At 40.0% G+C, this 19313-nt stretch overlaps 1 protein-coding gene across 4 annotated transcripts; it reads left to right on the forward strand.

Moving 5' to 3' along the window:
- Positions 1-14371: 14371 nt before the first annotated feature.
- On the forward strand, positions 14372-18803 carry GEMIN6 (gem nuclear organelle associated protein 6). 4 transcript variants are annotated; one of them, XM_055539850.1, is made up of 4 exons: positions 14373-14529; positions 14898-15017; positions 15232-15375; positions 17818-18803. In XM_055539850.1, exons 3-4 carry the CDS (start codon positions 15251-15253, stop codon positions 18191-18193), a joined length of 501 nt encoding a protein of 166 aa, XP_055395825.1. In that variant the 5' UTR covers positions 14373-14529; positions 14898-15017; positions 15232-15250; the 3' UTR covers positions 18194-18803. The 4 variants fall into 4 exon arrangements, with proteins under 4 accessions (XP_055395827.1, XP_055395825.1, XP_055395828.1 ...); XM_055539853.1 differs by having other exon boundaries at positions 15238-15375; XM_055539852.1 differs by lacking the exon at positions 14898-15017 and having other exon boundaries at positions 14372-14529.
- The last annotated feature ends 510 nt before the right edge of the window (positions 18804-19313 follow it).

The raw sequence follows: 19313 nt of genomic DNA on the forward strand, positions 1-19313 counted from the left end.
ATCAGCTTGGTAATTAACAAGTAGAAAAATAATTTCTTTGTGGAAGAAATCCAAGAAGAGGCAACTGCTAAGAATCTGACCAGTAACAAGGAAGAAAGGAGTTGGCCATTACTTTTTCCTCTTCCCTCCTCCATACCTATAAAATGGAATGTTTTAGACTGGCAAATGGAGTGATGCATATTCTTGAAAAAGGAAAGGTAAATGATGTACATTTTATTTTTTTTTAAATTTTAATTGGAGGCTAATTACTTTACAGTATTGTAGTGGTTTTTGCCATACATTGACATGAATCAGCTATGGGTGTATATGTGTCCCCCATCCTGAAGCCCCCTCCCACCTCCCTCCCCATCCCATCCCTCAGGGTCATCCCAGTGCACCAGCCCTGAGTGTCCTGTCTCATGTATTGAACCTAGACTGGCAATCTGTTTCACATATGTAATGTACATGTTTCAATGCTATTCTCTCAAATCATCCCTCCCTCACGTTCCCCCACAGAGTCCAAAAGTCTGTTCTTTACATCTTTGTCTCTTTTGCTCTCTCGCATATAGGGTCATCATTACCATCTTTCTAAATTCCATATATATGCATTAATATACTGTATTGGTGTTTTTCTTTTTGACTTACTTCACTCAGTATAATAGGCTCCAGTTTCATCCACCTCATTAGAACTGATCCAAATGTGTTCTTTTTAACAGCTGAGTAATATTCCATTGTATATATTTACCACAGCTTTCTTATCCATTCGTCTGCCAGAGGACATCTAGGTTGCTTTCATGTTCTAGCTATTGTAAACAGTGCTGCGATGAACATTGGGGTACATGTGTCTCTTTCAATTCTGGTTTCCTCAGTGTGTATGCCCAGCAGTGGGATTGCTGGGTCACATGGCAGTTCTATTTCCAGTTTTTTAAGGAATCTCCACACTGTTCTCCATAGTGGCTATATTAGTTTGCATTCCCACCAAGAGTGTAAGAGGGTCCCCCTTTCTCCACACCCTCTCCAGCATTTATTGTTTGTAGACTTTTTGATAGCAGCCATTCTGACCGGCATGAATGTTACATCATTGTGGTTTTGATTTGCATTTCTCTGATAATGAGTGATGTTGAGCATCTTTTCATGTGTTTTTTAGCCATCTGTATGTCTTCTTTGGAGAAATGTCTATTTAGTTCTTTGGCCCATTTTTTGATTGGGTCGATTATTCTTCTGGAATTCAGATGCATGAGCTGCTTAATTTTTAAGATTTTTTGAGATTAATTTTTGAGATTAATTCTTTGTCAGTTGTTTTGTTTGCTCTAATTTTCTCCCATTCTGAAGGCTGTCTTTTCACCTTGCTTAGAGTTTCCTTCGTTGTGCAAAAGCTTTTAAGTTTAATTAGCTCCCATTTGTTTATTTTTGCTTTTATTTCCATTACTCTGGGAGGTGGGTCATAGAGAATCCTGCTATGATTTACGTCAGAGAGTGTTTTGCCAATATTTTCCTCTAGGAGTTTTATAGTGTCTGGTATTACATTTATATTTTTAATCCATTTTGAATTTATTTTTGTGTATGGTATTAGAAAGTGTTCTAGTTTCATTCTTTTACAAGTGGTTGACTAGTTTTCCCAGCACCACTTGTTAAAGAGATTGTCTTTTCTCCATTGTATATTCTTGCCTCCTTTGTCAAGGATAAGATGTCCATAGGTGCGTAGATTTATCTCTAGGCTTTCTATTTTGTTCCATTGATCTGTATTTCTGTCTTTGTGCCAGTACCATACTGTCTTGATGACTGTTGCTTTGTAGCATAGCCTGAAGTCAGGCAGGTTGATTCCTCCAGTTCCATTCTTTCTCAAGATTGCTTTGGCTATTCGAGGTTTTTTGTAATTCCATACAAATTGTGAAATTATTTGTTCTAGCTCTGTGAAGAATACCGTTGGTAGCTTGATAGGGATTGCATTGAATCTATAGATTGCTTTGGGTAGTATACTCATTTTCACTGTATTGATTCTTCCGATCCACGAACATAGTATATTTCTCCATCTATTGGTGTTATCTCTGATTTCTTTCATCAGTGTTTTATAGTTTTCTATATATAGGTCTTTTGTTTCTTTAAGTAGATTTACTCCTAAGTATTTTATTCTTTTCGTTGCAATGGTGAATGGAATTATTTCCTTAATTTCTCTGTTTCCTCATTGTTAGTGTATAGGAATGCAAGGGATTTCTGTGTGTTAATTTTATATCCTGAAACTTTACTGTATTCATTGATTAGCTCTAGTAATTTTCTGGTGGAGTCTTTAGGGTTTTCTATGTAGAGGATCATGTCATCTGCAAACAGTAAGAGTTTTACTTCTTCTTTTCCAATCTGGATTCCTCTTATTTCTTTTTCTGCTCTGACTGCTGTGGCCAAAACTTCCAAAACTATGTTGAATAGCAGTGGTGAGAGTGAGCATCCTTGTCTTGTTCCTGACTTTAGGGGAAGTGCTTTCAATTTTTCACCATTGAGGATAATGTTTGCTGTGGGTTTATCATATAGGGCTTTTATTATGTTGAGGTATGTTCCTTCTATGCCTGCTTTCTGGAGGGTTTTTATCATAAATGGATGTTGAATTTTGTCAGAGGCTTTCTCTGCATCTATTGAAATAACCATGTGATTTTAATCTTGTAATTTGTTAACGTGGTGTGTCACATTGATTGATTTGCAGATATTGAAGAATCCTTGCATCCCTGGGATAAAGCCCACTTGTTCATGATGTATGATCTTTTTAATATGTTGTTGGATCCTGTTTGCTAGATTTTTTTTGAGGATTTTTGCATCTATGTTCATCAGTGATATTGGCCTGTAGTTTTCTTTTTTTGTGGCATCTTTGTCTGGTTTTGGTATTAGGGTGATGGTGGCCTCATAGAATGAGTTTGGAAGTTTACCTTCCTCTGCAATTTTCTGGAAGAGTTTGAGTAGGATAGGTGTTAGCTCTTCTCTAAATTTTTGGTAGAATTCAGCTGTGAAGCTGTCTGGTCCTGGGCTTTTGTTTGTTGGAAGATTTCTGATTATGGTTTCGATTTCTGTGCTTCTGATGTATCTGTTAAGATTTTCTGTTTTTTCCTGGTTCAGTTTTGGAAAGTTCTAAGAATTTGTCCATTTCTTCCAAGTTGTCCATTTTATTGGTATATAGTTGCTGATAGTAGTCTCTTATGATCCTTTGTATTTCTGTGTTGTCTGTTGTGATTTCTCCATTTTCATTTTTAATTTTGTTGATTTGATTCTTATCCCTTTGTTTCTTGATGAGTCTGGTTAATGGTTTGTCTATTTTATCTTCTCAAAGAACCAGCTTTTAGCTTTGTTGATTTTTGCTACAGTCTCCTTTGTTTCTTTTGCATTTATCTCTGCCCTAATTTTTGTGATTTCTTTCCTTCTACAAACCCTTCAGTTCAGTTCAGTTCAGTGGCTCAGTTGTGTCCAACTCTTTGCAACCCCATGAATCGCAGCACGCCAGGCCTCCCTGTCCATCACCAACTCCCAGATTTCACTCAAACTCATGTCCATCAAGTCAAGTGATGCCATCCAGCCATCTCATCCTCTGTCGTCCCCTTCTCCTCCTGCCCCCAATCCCTCCCAGCATCAGAGTCTTTTCCAATGAGTCAACTCTTCACATGAGGTGGCCAAAGTACTGGAGTTTCAGCTTCAGCATCATTCCTTCCAAAGAAATCCAGGGCTGATCTCCTTCAGAATGGACTGGTTGGATCTCCTTGCAGTCCAAGGGGCTCTCAAGTGTCTTCTCCAACACCACAGTTCAAAAGCATCAATTCTTCGGCGCTCAGCTTTCTTCACAGTCCAATTCTCACATCCATACATGACCACTGGAAAAACCATAGCCTTGACTAGATGGACCTTTGTTGGCAAAGTAATGTCTCTGCTTTTCAATATGCATAACTAGGTTGGTCATAACTTTCCTTCCAAGGAGTAAGCGTCTTTTAATTTCATGGCTGCAGTCACCATCTGCAGTGATTTTGGGTTCTTCATTTCTTCCTTTTCTAGTTGCTTTAGGTGTAGAGTTAGGTTATTTATTTGATTTCTCTCCTATTTCTTGAGGTTGGTTTGTATTGCTATGAACCTTCCCCTTAGCACTGCTTTTACTGAATCCTGTAGGTTTTGGGTTGTTGTGTTTTCATTTTCATTCATTTCTATGTGTATTTTGATTTCTTCTGTGATTTGTTGGTTATTCAAAAGTGTGTTGTTTAGCCTCCATATGTTTGTATTTTTAATAGTTTTTTTTTCCTGTAGTTGACATCTAATCTTATTGCATTGTGATCAGAAAAGATGCTTGAGATGATTTCAGTTTTTTTTAATTTACCAAGACTAGATTTATGGCCCAGGATGTGATCTATCCTGGAGAACATTCCATGTGCACTTGAGAAAAAGGTGAACTTCATTGTTTTAGGGTGAAATGTCCTATAGATATCAATTAGGTCTAACTGGTCCTACAACTGGTCCATTGTATCATTTAAAATTTGTGTTTCCTTGCTAATTTTCTGTTTAGTTGATCTATCCATAGATGTGAGTGGGGTATTAAAGTCTCCCACTATTATTGTGTTACTGTTAATTTCCCCTTTCATTTTGTTAGCATTTGCCTTACATATTGTGGTGTTCCTATGTTGGGTGCATATATATTTATAATTGTTATATCTTCTTTTTGTGTGGATGCTTTGATCATTATGTAGTGTCTTTCTTTGTTTCTTTTCACAGCCTTTATTTCAAAGTCTATTTTATCTGACATGAGTATTGCTACACCTGCTTTCTTTTGGTCTCCATTTGAGTGAAATATCTTTTTCCAGCCTTTCACTTTCAGTCTGTATATGTCCCTAGGTTTGAGGTGGGTCTCTTGTAGACAGCATATATAGGGGTCTTGTTTTTGTATCCATTCACCCAGTCTTTGTCTTTTGGTTGGGGCATTCAACCCATTTACATTTAAAGGTAATTCTTGATAAGTATGATCCCATTGCCATTTACTTTGTTGTTTTGGGTTTGAGTTTATAAACCTTTTCTGTGTTTCCTGTCTAGAGAAGATCCTTTAGCATTTGTTGAAGAGCTGATTTGGTGGTCCTGAATTCTCTCAGCTTTTGCTTGTCTGTAAAGCTTTTGATTTTTCCATCATATTTGAATGAGATCCTTGCTGGGTACAGTAATCTGGATTGTAGGTTTTTCTCTTTCATCACTTTAAGGATGTCCTGCCATTCCCTTCTGGCATGAAGAGTTACTATTGAAAGATAAGCTGTTATCCTTATGGGGATCCCCTTGTGGGCTATTTGTTGTCTTTCCCTTGCTGCTTTTAATATTTGTTCTTTGTGTTTGATCTTTGTTAATTTGATTAATATATGTCTTGGGGTGTTTTGCCTTGGGTTTATCCTATTTGGGACTCTCTGGGTTTCTTGGATCTCTGTGGCTATTTCCTTCCCCATTTTAGGGACATTTTCAACTATTATCCCCTCAAGTATTTTCTCATGGCCTTTCTTTTTGCCTTCTTCTTCTGGGACTTTCGAATGTTGAGGTGTTTACCATTGTCCCAGAGGTCTCTGAGGTTGTCCTCATTTCTTTTTTCCTCTCTGCTTCATTTATTTCTACTATTCTATCTTCCACCTCACTTATCCTATCTTCTGCCTCAGTTATTCTACCGTTGGTTCCCTCCAGAGTGCTTTTGATCTCAGTTATTGCATTATTCATTATTGACTGACTCTTTTTTATTTTTTCTAGGTCCTTGTTAAACTTTTATTGCATCTTCTCAATCCTTGTCTCCAGACTATTTACCTGTAACTCCATTTTGTTTTCAAATTTTTGGATCATTTTTACTATCATTATTCTGAATTCTTTGTCAGGTAGACTCCCTATCTCCTCCTCTTTTGTTTGGTTTAGCATGCTTTTATCATGTTCCTTTACCTGCTGAATATTTCTCTGCCTTTTCATCTTATTTAGGTTGCTGTGTTTGGGGTGGCTTTTCTGTATGCTGGAAGTTTGTGGTTCCTCTTTATTGTGCACATTCCTCCTTGTGGGTGGGGTTGGCTGACTGGCTTTCAAGGTTTCATGGTTAGGGAAGCTTGTGTCAGTGTTCTGGTGGGTGGAGCTGGATCTCTTCTCTCTGGCGTGCAATGAAGTGTCCAGTAGTGAGTTTTGAGGTGTCTATGGGTCTGGTGTGACTTTTGGCCACCTGTATTTTTGTGCTCAGGTTATGTTCTTGTGTTGTTGGAGAATTAACTTGGTATGTCTTGCTCTTAAACTTATTGGCTCTTGGGTGGAGCTTGGTTTCATTGTAGGTATGAAGGCTTTTGGATGAGCTCTTGTTGATTGTTGGTCCCTGGAGTCAGGAGTTTTCTGGTGTTCTCAAGTTTTGGATTTAGGCCTCCTGCCTCTGGCTTTCAGTCTTATTCTTATAAGAATAGCCTAAGACTTCTCCATTCATACAGCACTGATGGTAAAACATCTAGGTTAATGGTGAAAAGATTCTCAGTGAGGGACTCCCAGAGAGGTTCACAGAGTTACATGAAGAAGAGAAGAGGGAGATGGGAGATAGAGGTGACCATGAGGAAAAGAGGGGGAATCAAAAGGGGAGAGAGCAGTCTAGCCAGTAATAAATTCCCTATTTGCTCTCCACAGTCTGGAACACCCAAAGAGATTCACAGAGTTAAGTAGAGAAGAGAAGGGGGAGGGAGGAGATAGAGGTGATTTGGGGGAGAAAAAGGAGAGTCAAAAAGGGAGAGAGCAATCAACCCAGTAATCACACTCCTAAGTAAAAATGGGTACTAAAGATTGGATTCTTAAAGGTATAGAATTGATAACAAATACCAAAAAGTAAAGATTAAAAATCTAGAATAGAGGTTAGACTCTCAAAAATACAATATTAACAAAACAAAACAATCACAAAAGTTATATAAAAAAATATGAAATTTGCTTTAAACATAGGGTCTTTTTTTTTTTCAAAGTAATAGGTTTTAAAAATGAAAAAGGAGTAATAAAGCACTTAAAAATTAAAAAATTATAATAGTAAATATATCTAGGAATTTCTCTGGAGCTGTTGAGAGCAGTGTGTGTCAATTCGGTTTCAGATAGTTCCTTGTTCCACCTTATACTTCTTCTCAAGGTCTATAGGTCCCTTCCAATGTAGCCAGTGGAAGGCTACATTAAAATCCTGGGTTTAATGTAGGGTTTTAATCTGTTGCACCTGTCCCTTCCAAAGCCGTTCTCTCTTGTTTGTTTGTTTTGGCTTCCTCTGTTTGCAAGTCTCTTCAGTGTCTAACTTCTGCCCTGACCCAAGGGGGCAACAAAGTGGTCATTTATTTAGGCACACTTGTTCAATTGTGCTGCAGAGAGGGAGGAACACTGCAAACAAATATCACTGGCGTGTGTGGGGAGTGCTCACAGTGTCTGGGCCACACTGGTTTTGCCCCCACTCAGGGCATGTGTGCTTTCTCAGTCTACACTGCTCAGGCTCCAGGGTGCTCTGCAGGAACTGTCTAAAGAGGGCCCTGGGTTGTGTGCACTTCCCAGATCTATGCTGCTCAGGTTCAGGTTCTCGGGTACTCCACAAAGGCACAGACTTGGTTGGGCCTGCTTTTTGTGCCCTTCCCAGGTCCTAGCAGCTCAGGCGATGAGCTGCTAGGTGTTTGGTGAGTGCACTCTTCCCAGGTGGGGCGGTGTGTCTTACCACCTCCCGGGTCCCAGCTGCTTGGTTTCCTGGGTGTGCAGCATGAGCGCTGTCTCAAGTGTGCTATGTGTCTCCTCTGGAGAGCTGATCTCTGGCTGCGACCTTCCTGGCGGACGTCAGCCATCCAGGATCCCAGGAAGACTTGGTTAGCATCTGGGAGCCTGCTCGAAGTTTGGTAGGGGATGCCTGTCTCTGGGGCCAAGTTTGCCCCTTGCCTTCTGGCTCTGGCTGTGACCCGCCTGCCTCCCTGCCTCCGGCGGGGGATGGGCCGGTCTGCTGCCAACTAGCTCTTCTCTGGTATTTGCTCAGTCCTTTGTTCAGTGAGCGGGGCCGGCAGTGTCTTAGGTTAGAGCTTTTCATGGGAAAGTTCTCTCTCTCTCTCCTCTTTTTTTTTTTTTTCCTCTCTCTCTGGCTATCCCACAGTTTGCGTTGCTGTCTCACATTAGCTCCCTCAGATTGCCCTCAAGGCATTCAGGCCCAGGCGTTAGCAGTGCAGCCTGTGCCTCCCTGTTCAGCCCCTGCTTGCTGGTGGTGGGACGTGAGCATCTGGGCTATTTCTCCGCTGGGAGTTGGAGTTAGGTGCGTAATCTGTGGGTTTTATTTATTTATTTTTTTCCTCCCGGTTATGTTGCCCTCTGAGATTCCAAAACTCCCACAGACCTGCCGGTGAGAAGGTTTCCTGGTATTTGGAAACTTTTCCTCTTTTAAGTTTCCCTCCCCAGGATAGGTATCCATCCCTAACTGTTTTGCCTGTTTTTTTATCTTTTATATTTTGTCCTACCTCCTTTTGAAGACAATGGACTGCCTTTCTGGGTGCCTGGTGTCCTCCGCCAGCATTCAGAAGTTGTTTTGTGGTATTTGCTCAGCTTTCAAATGATCTTTTGATGAATTTGTGGGGGAGAAAGTGGTCTCCCTGTCCTATTCCTCCACCATCTTCTAACTCCATGATGTACATTTTAAAACATACTGGCTCTCTTATAAGTAATAAATTTACCAATTAGGCAACATTTTTGAAAAGAAAAAAGTGTTTTTTAAATATCTCACTGAATAATGTAGACAGCTCACAAATAAAATAGGGGAAGTAGCTATACTAGGAATCCCAGTGCCCTGTAAATGTTTTTATTTAATTATTAAAGAAAGAAAAAAGACTTTAAGATCTTGACATTTCAAAACAATGATGTACGGAATAGCATAGACTCTTGAATGGTTTTCCCTTGTACACAATTCTTTTTGTTGGTTTTTTATACCAGAGACTACATCTTCCCCTGTGTGATCAGTGCTTTATTTTATCCTTTTTCATTAGGAAGCTCAAATATGGGCTTATGATTTGCCACAAAAGAGGGAAGAAAGAGGCCTCCTTTCCACACACACATAAACCTTCTGAAAATAATTGAAGGAGGACAAGAGGATAAATTCACTGGATAGAAAAAAAGAAAAGACTAGGTTGTTTGATGGAGAGTTTAGTTACTGCATAGCTTCTCTTTAGTTGCCCTCCATAAGGTATAATTCCTCTGAAGATCAGCTTTTCCACATCATTAAGCCACTTGCATCTATGCTGTTGCCACTGTTCATGAGCTACACTGAGAGCAAACAGCACCTGTAGGAATGGGGCTTCTTCTGGTTTTACCTGCTTTAAGGATAAAATTCTAACTTCCAAAATATTATATCTGACTGGGTATATCCTTCTTACAGTTACCCTTGGAGACAGAATTTGCTGGGAGAGTTTAGTTTGCTAGAACACGTGGGTGAAACACATTAACTTAGTACTTTGGGTGTCCAGACAACCAACTGGAGCACAATGGGAAGCTGGTATTTTAGAACACTTAGTTGAAAAGCATGTTCCTCACTAACTAAAAATAGGCTTTTAGGTGACAAATTATACTTGAGTTATTCCCTATTATTTAATTAGTATGATACAGTGGTTAAGAGGGCAGGCTTTGACCTGCCTACCTGGGTTTGTATTCTAGCTCTGTCACTAACTAGCTAGGTGGCCTTGGGCTTTTGTGACTCAGTTTCGTTAGCTGTAAAATAAGGACAATGGTTTATATGTTCATTAAGATTGAGTTAATAGCATTTTTATTATTACTACTGCTACTATTAGTAAGGATAGTAATACACTGTAGTCTTCAGTGCAGTGGATTTAAATTACTTTCTTGAAAAAAGCAAAGGTCCCTTTGTTACCTGATTTGCCAATTTAAAATTTGACCTATCAATTTGCTTTTTCTGTTCTTAGTTTATCTTGGTCTCTTATGAAGTAAGTAACTCTTTGCTTAAATTATTGTTTTCTGTTTTGTCCCAGATTTTCCCAAAGAACAGTAAATTTATTAATTGGCTAAACAAATCTATGCTGAATGCCTGTTATATGCAGGCATTGAACAAGGTTCTGAGAATATAAAGACAAAACAGGCTCTCTCTCTTGAGGATTTTATTAGGGAGATAAATTAGAAAAGGATTTTGTTGGGGTGGAAACACTTGAAATAGTTGTTTAAACAGAAAGGAGTTTATTTGTCCCAAATAAAATAGGTAGGTAGTTCAGGTCTGCTGTGGATCTTTTTATTTCTTTTATCTTTCTGTGTGGCATGTAGCTCTTATGTATATTTCCTCAGTGCAAAGTGGCTACCATACATCCAGGCAGGCTGGAGGAGAAATGATCAAAGGATCAAAAAGGTTTTTGCCTCCTTAGGAGAATTTTCTGTTTTATTTTGGAATGGACAGCTTTCTTAGGTACTTTTGTGTATGTCTCACTGGCCAGAAGTATTCCTGTGGTCACTTTTACTGTCAAGGGAAGCTGAAGATTTTTAGCTTTCAAGCCTCATTAGGAGGTTGTGGGAAAGGATTGTTAAATGAACCAACCTACAGTAACTGCCAAAATATAAATGTGAATAACAACAAGCTATAAAATGGTATCAGAGGGCACAGTTGAAAAGGGGGCAAGGTGACAGTGAGCTCTTGAAATCACCTGGAGAAGTCTGTATGGAGATCCAACTAGAAATCCTGCAACTGGCATTTCCTTGACATTGGTACTCACAGTCCTGGTTCTGGCCTTTAACTGGCCCAACAGTTGACTAGACACATTGAGACTGATTCTCACCAAACTCGCAAGAGATTAAGGTATAATTTACTCTGCTAATTTATTCATTTATCAGTAGGGACTATTCCAGAGTCAAAAACTCAAATTTCCTATAGGAATTAGGCAGGAAATGTTAAACACATGAATCAGCCAAGTGTGTAAAATAGTAAAAGTGGTGGAAACTAGTTGTAAAGAAGAGAGAAAACCTATCTGAAGGCTTTCAAATTAAAAGACAAAATTTAGGGACCTCCCTGGTGGTCCAGTGGTTAAAACTGCCATGTTTCCAGTGCAGAGGGCATGGGTTTAATCCCTGGCCAAGGAAGTAAGATCCCATGTGCCACATGGCACAGCCAAAGGAGCAGAGAATGTGAGAGAAAGGATATCAACTGGGGATGAGAGGCTCCAGGGGGAACAAGGATAAGAGTTGACCAGGGAAAGGAAAAGCCACACCCTCTGAACTCACTGAGGACAAGATACAGGAGAGGGTCTGTCTGAGAACTTGTGTAGGTAATGGGCTGGGTTCAGTTTGCTAGAAGTCAGTGATTTGTATCAGCAAATCTGGTAATGAGCCTTTAGTTAGGAGACTAAAGGGAGAGGGGAGAGATGGGAGGGAAGTGGCCCTGTCTCACTCATGGCTTTATTTTATTTTATTTTCACTCATGGCTTTAAAGGGGCTAACTTGAGGGGTAAGCTCGAGGCTAGCAACTACCTGTAGAATTTTATGTATATAAAATAGAGGCCAAAGTCTTTCATTCTGCAATATAGACACTAGGCTTAAAATGCACATGACCCATTGTCACAAATATCTCTTTGGGGCTGAGTTTTTAGGAATTCAAATATTTTCCTTCACATTACAGTAACAATCGGAGAAGGCAATGGCATCCCACTCCAGTACTCTTGCCTGGAAAATCCCATGGATGGAGGAGCCTGGCAGGCTGCAGTCCATGGCGTCGCTAAGAGTCAGACACGACTGAGCGACTTCATTTTCCCTTTTCACTTTCATGCATTGGAGAAGGAAATGGCAACCCACTCCAGTGTTCTTGCCTGGAGAATCCCAGGGACAGGGGAGCCTGGTGGGCTGCTGTCTATGGGGTCGCACACAGTCAGACATGACTGAAGTGACTTAGCAGCAGCAGCAGCAGCACAATAACAATAATAATTACTATTTATATTAGTTCTTTGTAGATTTATAGAGGACTTAGAGGTTAGATTAGATTTTGTAGATTAGATGGCAAAATACTATCTACAAAAGCTACCTTAATATCATAAGCCAATCATTCAGTGAGTGAAGGTTTGAAGTGAAGTGAAGTCGCTCAGTGTGTCCAACTCTTTGCAATCCCATGGACTGTAGTCTACCAGGCTTCTCTGTCCATGGGATTTTCCAGGCAAAAGTACTGGAGTGGGTTGCCATTTCCTTCTCCAGGGGATCTTCCTGACCCAGGGATCAAACCAAGGTCTCCTGCATTGCAGGCAGACGCTTACCCTCTGAGCCACCAGGGAAGCCTGAGTGAAGGTTTGGGTAAGGATTATTTGAAATGATAATATTAGAAACAGTACACTTCAAGGATTATATGGAACCCAAATCCCAAGTTGTGAGGGGAAAAACTGGTTAACTGTTGGTATTTCCTGTATTGTTTGACAGTCCTCTAACTCAGTTTTTTTAAATCTACATTTGCAGATTTGCAGGAACTCAAATTTACCACCTTGCACCATTTTTCAGGATCATAGTCTGGAAAAATTCTGGACCATTCCAGAAGCCAACCAAGTACATGACCAGATTTGTGATGGAAGCAAGTCCCTTGTACTTTTCTATGTGGGCGTTAATTCAGCCCTATCCTAGGCTTTTCTTTCCAGCTTCTGTACCCTCCTCAGTTCAGTTCAATCGGTCAGTCGTGTCCAACTCTTTGCGACCCCATGAACTGTAGCACGCCAGGCCTCCCTGTCCATCAGCAACTCCTGGAGTCCACCTAAACCCATGTACATTGTGTCAGTGATGGCATCCAACCATCTCATCCTCTGTCGTCCCCTTCTCCTGCCCTCAGTCTTTCCCAGCATCAGGGTCTTTTCCAATGAGTCAGCTCTTCACATCAGGTGAAGTGAAGTGAAGTTGCTCAGTCATGTCTGACTCTTTGCGACCCCATGGACTGTAGCCTTCCAGGTTCCTCCGTCCCTGGGATTCTCCAGGCAGGAATACTGGAGTGGGTTGCAATTTCCTTCTCCAGGAGATCTTCCCAACCCAGGGATCAAACCCGGGTCTCCCATATTGCAGGCAGACGCTTTACCATCTGAGCCACCAGGGAAGCTCTAAGTTTCAGCTTCAACATCAGTCCCTCCAATGAACACCCAGGACTGATCTCCTTTAGGATGGACTGGTTGGATCTCCTTGAGAGTCCAAAGGACTCTCAAAAGTCTTCTCCAACACCACAGTTCAAAAGCATCAATTCTTCAGCACTTAGCTTTCTTTATAGTCCAACTCTCACATCCATACATGACCACTGGAAATACCATAGCCTGGACTAGATGGACCTTTGTTGGTAAAGTAATATCTCTGCTTTTTAATATGCTGTCTAGGTTGGTCATAAATGGCAACCCACTCCAGTACTCTTGCCTAGAAAATCCCATGGATGGAGGAGCTTGGTGCAGGCTACTGTCCATGGGGTCACAAAGAATCAGGCACAACTGAGCGACTTCACTTTCTTTCTTTCTTCTTTCTTTCTAGGTTGGTCATACCTTTCCTTCCAAGGAGCAAGCATCTTAATTTCATGGCTGCAGTCACCATCTGTAGTTATTTTGGAGCCCAGGAATATAAAGTCAGCCACTGTTTCCACTGTTTCCCCATGAAGTGATGGGACCAGATGCCACGATCTTAGTTTTCTAAATGTTGAGCTTTAAGCCAACTTTTTCCACTCTCCTCTTTCACTTTCATCAAGAGGCTCTTTAGTTCTTCACTTTCTGGCATAAGGGTGGTGTCATCTGCATATCTGAGGTTATTGATATTTCTCTGGGCAATCTTGCTTCCAACTTGTGCTTCCTCCAGCCTAGTGTTTCTCATGATGTACTCTGCATATAAGTGAAATAAGCAGGGTGACAATATACAGCCTTGACGTACTCATTTTCCTATTTAGAACCAGTCTGTTGTTTCATGTCCAGTTCTAACTGTTGCTTCCTGACCTGTATACAGGTTTCTCAAGAGGCAGGTCAGGTGGTTTGGTATTCCCATCTCCTGAAGAATTTTCCACAGTTTATTGTGATCCACGCAGTCAAAGGCTTTGGCATCAGGACTGTAGCAAAGACACATCTCAAGAGTAGGCATCTTAACTGCCTTACTACAGGGCAAACAGGAAATACATTGGTTCTATATCTCTTCCCCAAGGCAATGTCACCTCACACTTCTAGAGTTTTAGGATTTACATGAAGGATTGATTCATGGCAAAATTGGAATTCCATTTCTACTCCAGAGGAGGAAGTGGCACAAGTCTTTCTTCTTAAAATTTTTATTTTAAAATGTCCATCAGTAATGGCAATGAATGGGGGGACCCTCGCGAACAAAGAAGCTTATTATTATTACAGAAAAAAAATCTTATCCCCTGCCCACATCCCGCACCCTACTTTTATCATCCCAGGTCTCTGGACTCTCAGAGGTGTGACAAGGCCACGGACTACAAAACAGAGAATTCTGGGGGAAGGAAGTGACGACATGGAGCAAAGCACGCTGGGGTCGGGCGGGTTCGGCCATAGCGACTCCTTCCTCCCAGCGTGGTTGACGAGAATCGGGCGCTGCTAGGAGTTTTAACTGGTATTTTTCTCATTTGTCAGGATTACACGTTAATTATTACCTGGTTTGAGTACAGTTCTTAGTATCATGCGGCTGTGGGTCTCGGCTGCTGTCGCTTCGTTTACGCATCTCTGAACAAGTTTTTTTTTTGGGGGGGGGGAGTTGATTTGAAAGAATGATAGAGGTATTTATTTGATGAAACAATAAGAAAAAAGAAAAGTTAATGTTTATTAGGCATCATTTAATCCTGTGTTAGCTGCTGCTTGCTGGTCTGTATGAAAAACAAGTTTTTAGATGTAATTGTCACAGATTCGGGGGCCTCTCCCTGGCGGTATCCAGCGAAAACTTAGAGGGACTGGGTGGATATCAGAGGAGTTTTCTTTTTTCAGTTTTTGTTAATAGTGGTGTGGAGTGAGCTCATTTGATGGAAGGAGAGCTGAGTTAAAGGGTTTGAGCATCTGCGGAGATCGAAGCCAACGTCAAGGCGGTCTGGAATTGAGATTGGGAAGGTGAGATACAAGTGTGCCAGATAAATTACTCCAGACGCGTCCCCGCAGCAACTCGTGGTCCCGTGGCTTTCAGACTGAATAGTAAAATTTAACTTTTTCTGGTATGGAAGATGATGCAAATCGCTGGTGTTCTCTACCTCTAGAATGGAAATTAGGGGTAAGACATTTCTTTGGGGGGAACATATATATTAATCCTAACTGGTGGTTGTTTTAGATCTAGCCAGCTGGCTACCATGAATGAATGGATGAAGAAAGGCCCCTTAGAATGGCAAGATTACACTTACAAAGCGGTCAGCGTAACAGCCAGTGACAAGGAGTATAAAGGATGGGTTTTAACCACAGACCCAGTCTCTGCCAAGTGAGTACGAGTCCTGCTTCCCTGAAATCACCCCCTTGCACTGCCTATATGTTATATCCATACCAAAGAAAAGAAAAGTGAAGTCACTCAGTCATGTCTGACTCTTTGCGACCCCATGGACTGTAGCCTACCAGGCTCCTCAGTCCATGGACTTCTCCAGGCAAGAGTACTGGAGTGGGTTGCCATTTCCTTCTCCAGGGAATCTTCCCGACCCAGGAATGGAACCCAGGTCTCCCGCATTGCAGGCAGACGCTTTACCGTCTGAGCCACCAAGGAAGCCATATCCATACTAAGAAAGCAGATAAATAAATGAAAGACTGATTTTCTCATATAAGTACTTAATTTCCTTTGAACCTAAATACTGTCAAACTGTAGATTTCTGTCACACCAACCAAGTTTGTAGAAATGAGACACTCCTTTTAATTACATTTTGTTGGAGAATTTCAAATATACACAATTGTGAAGAGAGTAATATAATAAACACTAATATTATTCCGCCTTCCAAATATTTTAAAGCCTATTACTGACTAAAGTTTGTTCATAAATCCTTAAATATATCTCTTAGCAGATTAGGACTCTTTAATAAATGTAACCACATACCATTATAACCACCTAACAAAAGTAATAGTAACTTTAATATTAGCTAATTCCTAGTTTGAGTTCAGGTTTTCCTGATTGTTTCCAAAGTATTTCTTTAATGTTGGCCTATCAACTTGTTAATATGTCTCTTTAAGAATCTTAATCTGTAACTCTGTACTTTCTCTTTGGTTTTCCTTGTTATTTTTTTGTTGAAGAAATGGAGTCATTTGTCTTAGAATTGAACACACTCTGAATTTAGCTCATTGCATTATCATGGTGTAGTTTAACATGTTCTTTTATTGTTTGTATTTCTTATAAACTGGTATTCATATCTAGAGGTGTGATTAGGATCAGAATTATTTTTTGCAAGGCTACTTTAAAGGTAGTGATACACTCACACTTTATTTTGGGATGATTTTAGATTTACAGAAAAATTGCAAGGAAAGTACAGAGAGTACCTGTGTATCTAACTTCCCCTAATATTAGCAGTTTTCACAACCATCAAACATTTGTCAGAACTAAAAATTTTCACTAAGTAAACTACAATCATTTGGATTTTATCAGTTTTTCCACTGATGGCCTTTTTATGGATTCCAAGCCAAGGATTTTCTGTTCTAGAATTCAGTCCAAGGTCCCACGTTACATTTAATCACCGTCTCTCCTTAGTCTCCTCTGATATGTGGCAGTTTCTCAGTCCTTTTTTAATTTACTTGTTTTTCATGACCCTGACACTTTTGAAGAGTTTTGGTGAGGTATTTAACAGAATATCTCTCAATTTGGGTTTGTATGATGTTTTCTCATAGACTGGGATTATGGGTAGACATGATGAAATTCTGTCATGTCACATTGTGTCATATCCTATCATATATATTGTATTTTAGTTAGGATTTTTCATTTGTATTCATAAGTGAGATTAGCTTATAATTTTATTTTTTAATCCTGTCCTCTGCTTTTGGTATCAAGGTTATATTAACCTCATTAAATGAGTTATGGCATAATCTCCCTTTTACAGTCCTTAGGAGAATTGGATTGGTTGGATTGGAAATGTTTGATTCTTAACAATTTTATAGAATTTTGTGGTAAACTTGGGCCTTTCCCCCTCTCAACCCCTGCCAGCCGGCCCCCCCCCCCCCCCCACCTCACCCCCGCCATGGGAAGATTTTAACCTGGTTATTTCAGGTTTTGTTTGTTTTTTTTTTAAAGGTTATAGGACTATTTACATTCTCTCTCTTTTTTGAGTCAGTAGTAGAAATTCGTATTTTCTAGGAAGTTTTCTAAGTGTCCAAATTAATGGTTTAAATGTGTTTTTAATATTTTATACTATTAATTTTTGCTGCCTTATTCCTAATACTATTTATGTGTGCCTTCTTTTTCTTTTTATTAATCTTGCCTGAGTTTTGTGAAATTTATATACCCTTTTCAAAGAACCAGCTTTTGGCTTTGATGATCCTCTTACTGACTTGACTCTTCTGTTTTCTGTTTCATTAATTTTGTGCTGTGTTATTTCTTTGGTCTGCCCTGAAGGGGAGTTATTCATTTGTTTCCTAACTCTAAAAGTTAAATCTGTACTCTCTTCTTTCCTAATACATATTAAAACATTCATAACTTTTAAAGTAATGCTTTAACTACATCCCACGATGATTAGCTGGACAAAAGGTTTAGATGTTTAGGACCCTCAGAGAATTCATATTGAACACGTGAAAACATTTCGTGGTGAGAGTATTAATTTAAAATGGAGAGAACATTCCCTATTGTTCTAGTGACCTGTTGGGGTTGATGCGCTCATTTCATTGCTTCCTTAGTTTTATGGGCCTTTAGGTTTTTCTTTTGCAACTGTGGTCTGAACTTATTTTTCCTCCAAAGTATTGTCCTCGTGAACTTCCTTGAAGATGGCAGCATGTCTGTGACTGGAATTATGGGACATGCTGTACAGACTGTTGAAATTCTGAATGAAGGGGACCATAGCATGCGAGAGAAGCTGATGCATTTGTTCATGTCTGGAGACTGCAAAGCATACAGCCCTGAGGATCTGGAAAAGAGGAAGAACAGCCTGAAGAAATGGCTGGAGAAGAATCACATCCCCATCACCGAACAGAGAGATTCACGAAAGACTCTCTGTGTGGCTGGGGTCTTGACTATAGACCCACCATATGGTCCAGAAAATTGCAACAGTTCTAATGAGATTATTTTGTCCCGTGTTCAGGATCTTATTCAAGGACATCTTGAAGCTTCCCAATGAGAGGCTAAGAACTATGGATGTACTGATTGAAATAAGATTTCATATTTTTGAAAGTTCTTTGTTGTTTTAGGTAAAATCAAAGATGGGGATTATCGGTACTAATAAGTGAACTGGGCAAGGATAACATCTCAAACAAAATTAACTTGGGGACAACAGAATTACAAGAATCTCTTCTTTTGATGGGAATACACCTCCATTTCTATTAGGCAAGAAATGTATTTGGAAAAAGATGCAACTGTTAGATTCGATATAAAATGCTAAGGTAAAATCGCAGTCTTGTTAACACTGCTTATTCTAACTAGATGTGTCTTTTTTTTTTTTTTAATTTTTATTGAGTTATAGTTAACATACTATACAATTCACTAGCTTTCCTCGCACAGTTCAGTGACTTTTGATGTATTTACAGTGTTGTGCAACTATCACCACAGACACAGAGTTGTTTTTTTTTTTGGTGGTTGCATGATGTGTGGGATCTTAGTTTCCCAACCAGGGATTGAACTCTCACCCCCTGCATTGAAAGTGTGGAATCTTAACCACTGGGCCACTATGGGAAGTCCCTAGATGTCTCTTTTTTTTAAATGTCTATTAAAAAAAATTTTTTTTAGTGTAATGATGAAATAGCTTTTGAATCAGAATGTATGCCTTTTTGGTTGAAACTTGAAAGTTTTGGTAAAATCTTAATACATAAGCCTTATAACTCTCAAAGCCTTAAAAGTGAACACTGGCTAATATATCTGAGGGAAAAGGTAAGCGTGACAAGTATTCTGGCTGCTGAGGGGCTGTAAGGGACCGGTCTAGCTGCTGGTTTCCCTGGTAACTGCTGAGGCAACCTGACATTAATTCTTGAATAAATAGGAGCCTCCTCCCTGCTGGGTGAGTGAGGGCTGCCGCCAGGTTATGCCCGCTATCCACCACACACGGTGGAGGTGTTGCTCTAGGACCTTGCTTCTGACATGTAAGATTTTTAATCCTGTGTCCAATAAGCTTTTAATGTCTTTGTTACTGTCTCTGGGCTCTTTCTGGTCCCAAGGCTGGGCATCTACAAGGCTTGTAGCCCAACAATTCACAAAATAGGCAGGAGGCTAAGGGTACTCCTGTGACCACTGAGATGTAAGGATGG

The sequence above is a fragment of the Bubalus kerabau genome, chromosome 11, assembly GCF_029407905.1.
Source record: "Bubalus kerabau isolate K-KA32 ecotype Philippines breed swamp buffalo chromosome 11, PCC_UOA_SB_1v2, whole genome shotgun sequence".
NCBI classification, from domain to species: domain Eukaryota; kingdom Metazoa; phylum Chordata; class Mammalia; order Artiodactyla; family Bovidae; genus Bubalus; species Bubalus kerabau.